This window comes from Brassica rapa, chromosome A01, assembly GCF_000309985.2.
Source record: "Brassica rapa cultivar Chiifu-401-42 chromosome A01, CAAS_Brap_v3.01, whole genome shotgun sequence".
Lineage (NCBI taxonomy): Eukaryota > Viridiplantae > Streptophyta > Magnoliopsida > Brassicales > Brassicaceae > Brassica > Brassica rapa.
In genome coordinates this window covers 18,930,058-18,945,440 of record NC_024795.2, presented here as the reverse complement: position 1 = coordinate 18,945,440, position 15,383 = coordinate 18,930,058, and the positions used below count along the sequence as shown (strand labels likewise).

General features: G+C 30.4%; 1 protein-coding gene across 1 annotated transcript; it reads left to right on the top strand.

Annotated features, from left to right (window-relative positions):
- Positions 1–6,203: 6,203 nt before the first annotated feature.
- LOC103830335 lies at positions 6,204–12,319 on the top strand. Its single transcript, XM_009106111.3, has 2 exons — positions 6,204–7,586; positions 7,912–12,319. The coding sequence occupies exons 1-2, from the start codon at positions 7,105–7,107 to the stop codon at positions 8,078–8,080; spliced, it is 651 nt and encodes a 216-aa protein (XP_009104359.1). The 5' UTR covers positions 6,204–7,104; the 3' UTR covers positions 8,081–12,319.
- Positions 12,320–15,383: the final 3,064 nt, after the last annotated feature.

Below are 15,383 nucleotides of genomic sequence, written 5' to 3'. Positions count from 1 at the left end.
TTTATCTAAACATACAATAAATTAATTATATATAAAGAAGCCATTATTTAAAACTATTCTAAAATTTAATGAGTGAATTTTATTTTAGAAAACCTAATAAGTTATTGGGATAATATTGCTTATTTAATCTTCAAATATAAAATATTCAGTCATATATTTATTTAAATATTGATAATTAATATTATGTTTTGATTCTTTTTTTAACAAATAATTTCCTATTATAGTGAATTATATATTCATGTTCAATTATTAAATTAATAAGTTTACAATATAATATGTAAAATAAGTAAAAAATACAAGTACATTCAATATGTACAAAATAAAAAATAAAAAATGTTTTGAGTATTAAACTAACCACAACAATAAGAACTCAAATCTACTTACTATATATAAAAAAGTTGAGCAAAGATTTAAGAAAATGTATACCATTTCAATCATGAAAATCATGTCATGATAATACAAACTTATAAACTCTAACAAGACTAATAAAAAGTAAAAAATAAAAAATCAAGAATTTTAATTATGTGTAGATGTTTATGCAAAACATCTATCTTAAAATGTAAAATATATAATATAAGTAAATACACAATTAAAAAAAATGGAAAAAGTACATTAAGATTTAAATATATATTTTAAAATATAAAATATAGATATTACGTAAATAAAAAATGTAAGAAATGGAAATAAACATTTTAAAAAATGGAAAAAATACATTAAAATTTTAACATCTATCTTAAAATGGTAGTAAATTATATAAAAATAGAAATACCATATTAAACAAAAAAAATAAAAATGTATAGTTTTACATCAAGAAAGTCCCTATAAAACTCTTTATTCCATCAACATCAACCTCACACTATCAAGGAAAACTTCAAAGCACTCGAGCAAAAAAATGGTTTCACCATCAACTTTTGCCGTCCGAAAAACCTTTAATAACCTTGAAGGAGATTTTTTTATAACAACGAACTTTTTGTTAGGTGGATTCATTGTTGGAAAACCCGCAACTTCCAAAAGCCAAACTTATTCATGGGAATTGAATTGCTTTTCATAGACTCAAAGGTATTCTTACAAATTAAAATTAATCTAATCCATAATTTTATTGTTAATATTCATACTAACTCTTTCATGATCAAACCATTACAGTTAATAACCATTCAAGCGTTTATCCCGAAACACTTCATTCCTCGCCGAATCAAGTATTTGTTCATGTTGGTTTAGAATTATTTTTAATTTATTAACCGATTTTGGATGGTCCTATTGTAAATATAATTTAAGTTGGTTTAGCAAATATTATGCTTAAAATAACTTAAATTAAATAATAGTAATATTATGCTTAAAATATAATTTTAGAGAGTTTTTAAATATAGTTTACTGAACATTATAGGTGATGAATTTAATTTATTAAATTCGTTTATTACTTAAAACTAAGTTTTTTTTAAAACATACTAAGTTATAAATATCAATGATGGATTGGTGAGTATAACATGAAGAAAAAAATATAAATATTTGATTTTCAAGATAAGAAATTCAGCTTTTATTCAGTTACTCAATATATAATATCTTAAATTATTTTTTTGTAAATACATAATTTATATTTATAGATTAATCTTCCAAACTTAAACTATTATATTATATATGAATAATGTTTTTAAATAAAAATAATTTCTGATTTAAAAATAAAAATAAAAGCAACAAATGGTTATTTTCAAATAATGGATGTAATTTACATTATACTATTATTTAACAAGTATTAGATACGTTTTGATATATTATTATTTTCTATTTCCAGAAAATAATAAATTGTTAAACATCAATATCATCTAGGTTAAGTATACGAACAACACAAATTCAAACATCACAAAAAATATTTACATAAACATTATAATACAATAATTTAATCAAAAATACAATTCAAAAAAACAATATTCAAAAGAATAGTTATATACTTAATATTTGAAAATCAAAGATATTTTTGCTAAAATTGTACTTACTTGGCCAAGGAAATCGACCATCTTTTTACGGATCGATCGATTGTTGAGCATGTGGTCGATCCGAAAATACTCTGCTGTTTAATTAAATATCTAAAATATTTATTCCAACACTCAACATATAGTTTTGCTAAATATGATAACTAGATAACCAACAATATTATAAAAAATATTTAAATAGTAAAAAATATGTTAATTTAACGTGTTAAAATTTAAAAATAAATTTTAATTATGACATGCATCTTAACATTTATATAAATATATATCATAACCTAAATATAAATAATTTAACAACTTAAATTAGAAAAAAAATAAAAATCCTGGGCGTAGCCCGGGTTAATCCCTCGTAATAATAATAGCAAGTCAAATCCAGTTGTTTGATCGAGAAGAATAGATTTAATGAACTCATGTTTGAATGCCAGTCGATTCTTGATACAGCTCCAATAGATGAGGACATCATGATGATATTTTCCACACTTTATATGAGGTTTGGAGAAATAAAAAAGCTCAAGGCCAGCTTATGTCCATAGAAGATCAAGCACCTGAATAACTAGCATTTCTCCTCAGTCCTGACTTAAAGGCTAGACTTGGTCTATGAACATTTCTAAGTTTATGTTGTCAATCTCCAAAATAGCACATTTCTAAGTTTATATCATAAAAATAGCTCTCAAAAACTAAAATGATCAAAATAACATTTTATCTTTTGAAAAATTTAAATTTTTTTTATTTTTCAAAATTTGAAATCTTATCCTCAAAACCCACTTCCCAACTCTATACCCTAAAACCTAAATTCTAAACCCTAAACTCTAAACCCTAAACCCTAAACCCCACCCCTTAACTCTAAACCCTAATGTCTAAATTAATTTACCATTGAGGTATAAGTGTATATTTATCTCTTTTGATAAAACATTAAGTGCTATTTTGGTCATTTTTATTCTTAGAGACTATATTTGTGACAAAAACGTTGTTAATGCTATCCTAGTCATTTTCTTTAACTAATTGCGTAAATTTAATTTAATTGCATACACTATAATGGAAGAGTCACTAAATGGGCTTTTTATCATGTTGACTCACTTTCTGGAGTTCGTACGTCGCCAAACTGAGCCTGCCTAATCCGAGGATGACTCCTCCCGTTCCCCCCCTCCCCCCCCCCCTTAACTCTAAACTCTAATGTCTAAATTAATTTACCATTGGGGTATAAGTGTATATTTATCTCTTTTGATAAAACATTAAGTGTTATTTTGGTCATTTTTATTCTTAAAGACTATATTTGTGACAAAAACTTTTTTAATGCTATCCTAATCATTTTCTCTAACTAATTAAGTTAATTTAATTTAATTGCATGCACTATAACGGAAGAGTCACTAAATGGGCTTTTTATCATGTTGACTCACTTTCTGGAGTTCGTACGTCGCCAAACTGAGCCTGCCTAATCCGAGGATGACTCATATACACTATTAAGTTAATATAAATATATATCACATAATAAAAAATAAACTAAATTTAATTTCAAATATATTTTACAGATAATATAGGATCTAAAGTTTCAGATCCTTTATGGCTTTATCCCGCATCCTTAGATTCATTTAGTTGTCATTGAACTGTTTTTTCGAGGAGTTGATTCTTCTCTTGTTCTTGCTTCAACATCTTCCACATCTTTTTAATCTTTTGCTCCAATCTTTGATTTTGCTTTTATTTAACAACCAAATCACTGAGAAGTTTATTACTGGTTTCTTAACATTCACTTCTGCAATCTTTTTGTTTGGTTTTACCTCTTGCGCAACATGGTCTATTTTAGGCATGGGCGTTCGGTGGTTCGTTCGGTTTTGGTCCGGGTGATTCGGATTTTCGGATTTTTGGTGTTATACTCATAAGTACCATTCGGTTTTTACTAATTATCGGATCGGGTTCGGTTCGGTTCCTTCCGGGTTCAGTTCGGTTCCTTCCGGATTCGGTTCGGACCGGATTTAACCAATGTTTAAAATCGTACAAAAATATATTTTTAAAAACTTCGAAAATCAACAAAAAAAATTTAAAATATATAAATTATTTACAAATCTAATTAAAAATTATTTAAACTATCTAAATTAACTAAAAAGTATTCAAAATAACAAATGAAACAAACTACTTAAATATTTTGAATAATTTAAAATATCTAAATCACCTTAATATATATAAAAACATTAACATATTTAACTAATTTCGGATATCTTCGGATCTTAATTCGGATTTCGGTTCGGTTCCGGTTATAACAAAAGGCCAAAGTAGTAAGCTCATAAGTCCCATTCGGATATTTTTTGTAAAACAGTTCGGATTCGGTTTTGGTTTTTCCGGTTCAGGTTAAGGTCGGTACTTCGGGTTGAGTTAAAAACGTCCAGGCCTAGTCTATTTCAAATATGTTTACTTGGGCCTTCAACATCGCATGGCACTTTGTCTGTTTGGGTAGCCAATTGTTATTTGCATAGCTTCCAGCGCCACTGAAAGATCCTCATCGTGATAGGAGTTGTTGAACTTGTGCCAACAACGTAAAGAAGTATGACCAAACCTTCCACATATTTGACGAGATGGTCTGTCACCAGATGACACAAATGAAGCGGATGATCCAGAGGATGATAGTTGTTGATGGAACCCGTGGCGTCTTGTGGAGAAGGAACAACAGCCATAGCTTCTACCAAACCTTTGATTAGACTGTTCCCTTTAACCAGTGTTCTAGTTGGCCTGATTGATACTTTTTTGTTCCACATTAAATTCAAGATGTGGAGTGACATTAGTCGAGAAGTTGTACCTTTGAATCTGACCATTGTGGCCGTGAAGACGAGGGATGAGATCTTCAAGGGTTGGGTTCAGGGGCGAAGCCAGACTTTATTTTTACTAGGTGCGTATAATTAATTAATATAATACAAGTTAAAATAGGGGCATCGAACTCGGGTTCTCAAGAAATTGTGGATGTACCTTAACCAAATAAGCCAATTCGCCCTCAGTTTCCAATGTAAAAGTTTTAAAAATCAAAGTAACTAGTGGGTGCACGTGCACCTATATTCTACAGCCTAGCTTCGCCCCTGGTCTAGGCTTGGTAAGAGATCTACAGCACTTTCAATACTGGTCAGACTTGTAGTCTTTTCTCAAACCTTGCAGAACTACCAATAGAGGTTAACTGGTTACAGATGAGCTTGTCTTAGACTTCTCTTGTTTGGTGATGGTTTGGAGATTACGTTGACGCTCAAACAGCCTGGAGGACGTAGAAGGTTGTAGTATCTTGTGAGTGTAAGCCAGGTCTCAGGAGATGTTGTGCAGGAAACAACAAGACTTTGAATATCTTCGAAACATGACCCCATCAGCCATGGTTTGATGATTTGATCAGTCTGAAACCAGATCTGGTGGTCTGGGTTCGTCACTGTGGTTCTTGGAACGTTGATGGGTGCAGCTGATCGAGGTGTAGATTCATTGACGAATTTATGTAACCTCTACCCGTTGAGAAACGCTTCAAACAGATTCTTTCAAAGAAAAGAAAGTAGTTTATTTTGGTGAGTTTTACTGTAACTGAGTTCACTATACTGAGCAAAGGAGGTGAATAGAGTTCCACAACATCAGTGGCTCTGATACTATGAAAGTTGGAGATTGAAGATGATGAAAAAGCAATTTTTTTTTTCACACTTTAGGTTTAACATAAAACGATTATAAAAAAGATTAAACCCCTAGTTACATCTCCACATAGCATCATCCTGTAGTCAGTAATGAATCAAGGGCTAAGAAGGAGTTGTACAGTTTGAGATCATTGTCCTCTACCATACCGCAAGCGACCACACTCTAATTCCTTTGTTCTTATCTTCACTTCCTCTGCATTTGTCTTGACATGAGAAAACCGATGAAGGTAGTTAAATTGATTTGAGCTCAGCTGTACTGGACTTGTCGTTTTGGCCAACTTTGCTCATTTTTGAACCTGAGAGTGTGTTGTTTTGTACCTCAGTCTTTGAAGCTGAGTTTGAACTAACGTAAAAACTCTATAAATTAATAACGTTGGAACTATAATATTTAATTAATTTATGAAGCTATTAATTTTTAAAAAATAATCTTTTAAATTTGTTTCTTCTATTTTAATATTTTATTGATAAAATTAAAAAAAAATATTTGATATTACGATATATATATATTAACTAAATTTTTTAAAAATGACTTTCATATTGTTTTTTATATTATTTTCTGTATACTATTATGTTTCATATAATCTAAATGGAAAAAATAATTTAACTAAATATTATCAAAATAAAGATAATTTCATTGTGAATATAAAATCATTAATAAATTATTTAGTTTGTACTATATAAAATGTATATATAGATAGATTATTAATTTATAATTTTAGTGGAACAATATATTTATATAGGACATTATAAAAATAATTATCTTATTATTTTATCGATTTGTATCATATTTTAAACCGGCCGAATTTTGGGATCGAGAAAATTTATTAATTTTTAGTATTCATTAATTTATCGAATGTGAATTTATAGAATTTCTAATATAAAACTTGCATCTGCGACTTATTTTCAGTTTAGCTTAGTTATGATTGTGTTTTACACATGCTATCAGCTTTTAAAAAAAAAATTGTGCCTTACGTAGCATTCAGGGAGCAACTGCTTAAGGATTTTGCTTTTAGAGTGGTGACCGTTTCAAAGGACGTTTTAGCTCTCCCTTTCTCTGATGGTTTAAAACAAAAGAAAATTAATTAGAATAAGTATATACGTCTTTGAAGGTTTTTTTCGTCAAACTATATGAGAGAAGACAAAAGAATACTTGCAAGTCAAAGAGAAAAATTGTTTCAAAGATATACGATTACCAATTCTTTTCTCGAAGTGCAAATGTAAGGAAATGAACGTTGAATTATTCCTTGAATACCAGCGTGAGAACAACAAATATTCTGCAATATATATTATTAACAAACCATAGCGAAAACCATTATAAATAAAGACACCCACATGTATCTATTTCTTGCTCTTTTTGCGATCTAGTACTATTTTTCAAAGGAACTAAAAGAGAACAAATTCTTCATCTCTAAATCAGTCTTTCCATTGATCCAATTAATTTTATTTGTTTCTCGTCGGTTCAAAATTGCTAGATGCAACGTTTGGTAGCATCTTGTTCAAAACTCGCAAACACAAGATACGTAAGAAACCCATCCCTACCTAACCCAAACCTGTGTGATGTTTTCATCAGTCATCGCAAGATCGACACCAAGAAGACAATTTCAGGTCTATTACATGATCATTTCACTAGACTACATTTAAATTCTTTTCTGGATAGCAAGAGTTTAAAGCCTGGGGATAGACTTCTCTTTGAGGTCAATGCAGCGATAAGAGAATGCAGTGTTGGTATCGCGGTTTTCTCTCCTCGTTACTGCGACTCTTACTTCTGTCTCCATGAACTCATGAGGCTCATGGAGAACAAGAAGAGAATCATCCCAATCTTTTGCAATGTCAAGCCATCGGAACTCTGCGTTAAGGATGACCGCACACGTCCGGCTGCCGAGATCCGGAGGCTTCAATTGGCTCTCGAGGAAGCAAAGTACACCGTAGGACTCACGTTTGACACATCTAATGGGTATGTTTTTGGGTTCCCCCAGTCAAACATATTCATTTATGATTTATTATCAAATATATGCAATGCGTACTTTCATTGTTTTCTAACGAATCTTAAAATACTATTTGATAACCTTGAAAGATTAAACATAAAACATTAAATTCCTTTATAAGACAACTTATTTTTTCATATATATAAACTCAAGACATATATTGAGCCTAGGCTATCATGACATAACAACAATATTAATACAACCCAATTAGACTACATGTTTATTACTATACCATTAATGTTTTAAACCTGATTTAAAAATTAGCTTATTTAAACGTCTAATACTGTTGTGCAGAGACTGGTCAGAGTTCTTGACTATGGCATCGGATGCAGTCATCGATAATTTGTTAGATGTTGAACAGGGGAGACTAAGGAGCATCAACCCCCACGTACAAGAACATATCTGCGTAGGTCAATCAATACAACAATCAATAATAAAGCGTGTCTTATCTTCCTTTTATTAATTTAATGTAATTTAATTTAATTTAATTTGATAATTAGTTAGTTTTTTTATGGATTTTTCTAAGAATGTAAATATCATGCAAAATGAAAATGTTCAGATATATAAGTTATCTGGAAAGGTATCAACTTGGCGAAAAAGATTTTAAAAAAACGAGGAGAAACAATTAAGATTTGCAGTTTTTTTTTGTAAAAAATGTTAAGTATTATCACCAGATTTCAGTTTGAGACATGGATTACAAAGTTCACATGTAGCAGAATAACAGAAATAAAACTAAACAAAAGAACCTAATAACGATTATAGAACAAACGAAAAAACTAGAGAAAGGGATTAGAACCAGACAGCACCAAAGCGATGATGGACCAGAAGAGAAGACATGAACGGAGTGAGCTAACAGTTGCCATGAGCCACCGGAAGGAAATGCGCCCTCAAACCTTGAAACACACCGTTCCTACAACTTCTGATTCACCCACAACCCACCACCTTCACAAAGAATCACATCTCGAACCTGCTTGTACACCCAAGAGGAACCACACCAGCAGCATGATAAAGGGGTATTTCCATGGGTTTGCCTTGGTATCGTGTTCATACTGTTGTATTGAATGATCCCGGTCGTTGAGGAGAGAGCTACAACCGACGATGCCCTCACCCTCGTTCGGAGAGAGAAGACTGAAGATTGCTGCCTCCAACCTTCCTACCCGGGACCATTACATCCATTTAACCGAGTGCTCATATAGAACAGCCAGATAGGAAGAGCGCACCCCCTCCGGAGAAGCGCCTTCGAGTAGACAAGAAAGTCGAGAGCACCAGTGAAGCTTATCCTTCACCACAAAACCAGAGCACTTCCAGCTTAGACCAGACCGCACTAAGGTTCACAGGAGAAAGAGACAGCGATACGGAGAGCCACACCGCCGAGCACACACAAAACTTTGAGCAGCAGCCAACACCGAACACGCCAAGACGCACCTGCAGTTGACTAACCTAGACGCGCTGCCACCGAAGACCGAAGAGAGAGAGAGAAATCCACTCACCAACACACTTCACGCGCCACCACCAGAGATCATCGGAAGAACACAAATATGGATGAGAGACCTTAGATCCACGGACCCAGACCCCTAAACTGCTGAGAAATCCGACTCCAGCCACACCGAGAGGATGACGAAACCGAAACAGGTTACTCGGATCCTCATGCGCCAATCAATTGTTTTTCTTCTCCATTCTTTTCATGTCTTATGATCTTATCTGTTATCCTCTCGTATTCTTTATCTGCGTTTTGTGGTCGTGGTGATCTATTTTGGTCATTCTTGGGTCAGATCTTGTAGCTGACAAGCATATCCGATGATTTTCGATGAGTACTACGTCGGTGTGGCACTTTGTGTTTGTCTACTTGGGTTTTCTATATGGATTTTGACCAGAGTTTTTAAGAGTTTCTGGTGGATTGATGGTATTCTCGTTAAGTTCCGGATCCTTGTGGAGTGACGGTTTTGGTGTTTTGTTGGTTTGATTAACCTCCTCGACGTTTCGGTAGCATGTTGTTTTCTCTTTTTGTTAATAAGTTATTGGCCACTGTTAGGGTATAATAGGTCAGAATTGGTGGGAATTATCTTATAGAAACAGATTCAACCTTCTCAAGCCGCTATTGTGGATTAAAAAAAAAGAGCTAGTTTCAAGGATCTGAACTTATGTTTTTACAATTTGGCCTCTAGTGTAAACTACCGAGTTATTGTAGTTGATCACCGAACTATTCGACGGAAAGAACGAGTCAACAAAGAGGATGATGTGGGCTGATAAATAGAGGATGAAGAGAATTCGACTTGAGACTAATCGTATTTGTAAAATAATAAGTTTATATGAGTTTATATGACTAACTATGAGTTTAAACAAGTTTTTTAGAAACAATGTTTTAGCAACATGTTTGTTTTATGACTTTGGTAAAGTAGAATTTGGTTTAGTAAAATCTTTTTATGGATTAAGTAATGGTAGTTGGTAACAAAAAGATTTATTATCATCACTCATATATTTTACTTCATATAGATAAATGCTAGAGGTTATTCTTCATAAAGAAGATGGATTAGACAAAGCATGTACTTTCTTTGGTTTAAAGTGAAATCAGAAACCAAGACATGATGATATATGATCTTTTTTTTTTTTTAAAGACTATTCTATGATTTGGGTAATTAACCAAACCAGAACAGAACAAACAAAATACATAAAACCTTATAAAAATATATAGCAGCTTTAGCTAAAGAATCTGCCGTCAAATTATCAGCTCGAGTCCAATTGTGGCGTTCTGGAATTCAGTGATGCTATCTCCTTATGTTATGTCAATAAATTGTGTCATGGTCTTGGATTCTCAATCATCCTTATGAAAATCTTGATAATTTGTTTCAAAGTGTTTTTTTTTTTGAACTTTAATTGTTTCTTTATTGTTTCAAAGTGTTGGCATGTTGATTAATGGAGCATACATTTTACTGCCAATTTTAGAGCTTCACGTTCTGCGTGTAGTGGAGACATTCTTTTCCTTTGGATTATGGTTTCCATAAGCTGCATTTTCCCCAATTCGTCTCACCAAACCCAAACCACAACCATTAAAATGAGAATTATGACGCTAAGAGCCATCAATCATACGCATATACTTTGAAAGCATACTGCTTTTATTGGTCGAGGATCTTGTTGAATGTCAGATCTATCTTCCTCAGTATTTGCCTCATGCCAGACTCTACATTCTCCCTCAGCATGTCTAACAGTCTCCAATAGAGTTCTGTTAATCCTTCTAAATTGATTTTCATTTCGAGCTTTCCAAATGAACCAAATCCATGGGTATGGATAAATGTCTTGTTCTATGTCTTCATTGTCTCTTTTCTTTCCAAAAAATAATAATCTATATTAATGTAAACATGTGACTCAGGAAAAACCCTCTAAGCGAAGAAGATGTAGACGATAATGCCAAATTTGAAAAACTGGAGGCATTCGAATATCGTATGCGTATGGTTTATATATTCTGTAGCTCCACATGTAGGACAGATCACATGGCTATGATCTTTAATATATCTTAAAGTAATAGTAAACCATGAATTATTTCTTATATAATTAAGCGTTAAAAAGAAAATTATGAGGTGTTTTTGCTACATAACTAAGTCCCATATTCTTAATTTTTTAAGCCTCAAGTCACTCACGCATTATGGCTTTGTGGATTTTCTTCGTATGTGTCCTCTCTCTTAGGTTAGTAGAATTTCTGATGTTGAGGATCCACTAACTTCGTAAAAAACAAAACTCAAAACTTAGATTGAAATGGCTGTGATACCAGATTTACAAACACGTGATTGATCCAACCACAAATGAGATTTTTAGGCTCAAATGTATATTTTAAATCATGTGTTTAAGGATTCTCAAAAGATATAAATAAGGATTCAAGAGAATACTTTTATAACTAAATTGGTTACTCCCTGCAGCAAGATCGGAGAAACAAGTTCAAATTCAAGTTTTCCTCTCAACTATATAACACTTACTGAGGAAGAAGGTTGTGGGAAATGAATGGATCGAAATCAACTACCTTCAGTACTGGAGCCGTCTATAAAGCGATCAAACACCACAACCCGCTTGTAGACTGGAGCAAGACAGTCTGGTGCCCGAGAGGAACCCCTAACCATAGGTTCTTGCAATTCCTCCTCAACTGCTGTCCGGCTAGAGATCGCCTGCTGTCTTGGGGTCTAAACACTCCCTCTACATGCCTCTTGTGCAACTCTTCTGATGAAAGCCGAAGCCACCTCTTCTTCGAATGTGTTTACTCTTCGCAAGTCTGGCACAACATTGGAAATCGATCAGGACTAACCATCTCCTCATCATGGGACCAAACTCTCACCGCTCTTCATCATCTATCAGGGCCGTGACATGCAAAGCTCCTCCCTCTCTTCGCGTGGCAGAGCACTATCTACTACATCTGGTCAGAACGAAATGCTTGGATGCATAGGAAAACGTATCGTCCACCGGATTCCATCTCCAACATCAGGTCCAAAATAGTTGAGATCAGAACGAGCTCCCCGCGACTTTCCTCCTACATATTCCAATTGTGGCATCGGTGATCCTCTCGATGGTGATCTTCACCGTTCCAGTTTTCTTCCTACTTGGGTCTATCAATTTGAGCTTTTAATATTGTGGTTAAATTAGTGGAGCTATAGGTTATGGGTTTGTATTAATGGGCAACGCCCACAAAACTATCTGGTTAGGCAGAAGCTTTTTGTATTTTCTTTATGTTTTTAAATAGAAAGCCCTTTAAAAAAAAACTCTTATAACTAAACTCATTTAGCTTAGATTACAACATTCTTTGAACTTTTATATTTACAATATAAAATTTAAATAATATTTCATAGTGTACTTCTTAAATTTTACAATTTATTCTTTGTACATAATTTTCAATATCATAATAACTATAAATGACATATTTTATACTGCATATATTCGACTCTCTTAATATATTTGTTAAACATAGTTATTATTTATTTATTCATATTATCAGTTGATCACCCTATAATCAAATTTTCATAAAAAGTATAATATTTTGTAAAATAAGATTAGTAGTATTTTTGTTTATATATTTAAATTTTGAAAATAACAAATGATATTTCATATTTAATTTAATAATATTTTATGTAGACTTAAATTGCAGATTAAATATTAAATAATTTTACCTGTGGTCTGTGGATGATGATTTTTCATCACGAAAAAGAGACATGTAATTAGAAGACGATTAGGAAAATTTATGAACTATTAAATCATTGTTTGGATATTGGATCAAATAAAACATATGAAAGAATTTATAAAATATTAATATAGGTGATGAGATATCAATGGTGCACCAATTGTTTAAATTGCTTCATGAGAAAGAAAAACAAAGAAAACCCTATTATCAAAAATTAAACATTTTTTAGCCGATCTCCTACTTCTGGTTCCATTCTCCTATTTTCGGTGGTGGTTTGGAGGCTTGAGCTTTCGGTTGATTAGTTTTTTACAAAGCTGTGATGGAATGGTATCAATCAATTGAAGTATATATTTTAGGAAAGCCGATATCTAGCGAGCGTGATCTAAAGTTTATCAAAATATTATTTTTATTTGGCAATGTTTAACTCCAGTCAAGCTCCTGCTTCTTGTCTATCCATTTAGCTTGTGGTTTACTTGTTCACTAGGTTAAGTTGCGCGGAATGAATATTATATATAAATTATTTTTAAGTATTATTTATTTTTACATATTATGAAATAATAAATATATATTGAATAATTAAAAATTTAGTAACTATTACGTATATAATTAAATTGGTACAAATACTTAAATAAATTTTATTTATCCACACAAACACTTTTTTTCTATTTTATATGTTATAAAATTAAATTTAAATGATATTAACATAGATATATAGTACATTTTTAATATTGACATATGCTAAAAAAATATTTTATACTCATATTATTTTTGATCATTTGTATTTTTTTATAACAAAAATTTTAAATCAATGATAACAATAAAAAATTTATGGGATGTTTAATAGTTTTAGTAATTTATAATTTTAAAAACATTCAATGCAAATTTAAAATCTAAATATTAAGTTGTCAATAATTGTTCAAAATGTTTATCAAAAAATTTCAAATAAAATTCGAAACTAAAATACTTACGTATTTTATATGGTATATAATTTATTTTTTGAAAAATATTAATATGCATATATATAATATTTATTAAATGAGACTTCCTACTTATGTAATTTTGTAATCATTTGTATCTTGTTACAACATAAATTTTAAACCATGGATCACAAAAATTTAGTCATTTATATTCGTTTTTTAAAATTCAAAATATAACATATACGAAAAAGTATAAATTTTTATTATATAGTTACTGTGGTTGTTTAATTTATTTTAAAATGAATTAAAAATGATAGAGAATAGACTGATTTTTATCAAATCTTTATTATTCAAAATCATTAATTGTCATATATACTTTAGTCACATTAGGTAATTCCGTGATTTTTATTTAAGGAAACAATGAAGAACATTTATGATTAATTTATGGTTAGTTTAATAAAAAGCTTATTATATATTTATATGGACCAATATATTTTTCTAATGATTCTAAGAATGATTGTGGTGATGACATGTGGCTACAAAAATATGTTGTAATGATTCTCTTTTAATATATAGGGATTGTCCACTAGACCATTAGTATTTAGGGCATCTTCAACTATAACATCAAATTTAGTATTGAAATTAAAAATCAATTTTGGTGTTAAACAATATTTTAAATTATTAACGTTTTAGTTTTGGTAATTTAATACATTAACTATTTTTAATTGACTAATTATATTTATCAATAATAATAAATAATAATAAATTATATTTATCTACTTTAACAAAAAAATAAATAATTATATTTATCAAATTTAGTTTTCATATTTATTTAATAAAAATTAGTAATTTTATCTTTCTGTTTATATATATGGTATTGTTTATTGTTAATTTGTATACTTATTTTATTTAAAATATTAGTCGAAGTTAAAAATTTATACATTTAAAAATTAAAAACATTTCTAGTTTGTTTCAGTTTAATGTAACTAATAATACTCATTTAAATATATTATTAATTAAAATTATACATACAATAATAGTTTAATTTTTTAGTAACGTGAAAATACAAATAAAAATAAAATATTATAATATATTGATTTTACCTAAAAATTAAACTAATTAATAAAAATACTCAATATCTATAATTAGATAAAAAGTAATAAAATATTTTTCTGTGATGAATAGTATAACTTTATTAACATTACACTAAATTGGTGGGATAGTATCACTTTTGGTGTGGAGATAAAATTATACTTGTGCATACAAAAAATAGGATAAAATTAATAAATTTGGTGTTTAGGTGTTTTATTGGAAATGACCTTAAAAATCCTTTTTGTCTTCTATTCTGTTTTATTTTTTTTTCTTTTTCTACTAGTAATGTATATCTTATGTCAAAAAAAATGTTAGTATAAAATTTAACATTTAAAAGTTACAAAAAAAAGTTAACATTTAAACAAAAAAATAGTTTAAAAAAATATCTATACGAAAAATCTATAAAGCACATAAAATATTATTATGCATTTGTCGGCAACAAATAAAATCGTTAAAGCAGAAAATTCCTACTAGTTTCTTATGAGAATGTCGTGAAAGCGTAATGCTTTTCCCTCATGTTGACATCTTTCGTCTGTGTTGATATTTTTGTTTAATGACTAGATTAGATGAATTAGGCCAAAAAAAAAAGAGATAAAAAT

What these genes read in the sequence shown, in the direction of transcription:
- LOC103830335 (XM_009106111.3), top strand. Translation starts at nt 7,105, where the DNA reads ATGCAACGTTTGGTAGCATCTTGTTCAAAACTCGCAAACACAAGATAC. An exon ending in ACGTTTGACACATCTAATGG is followed by an intron (nt 7,587 to 7,911) that starts GTATGTTTTTGG and finishes ACTGTTGTGCAG; the next exon opens with AGACTGGTCAGAGTTCTTGA.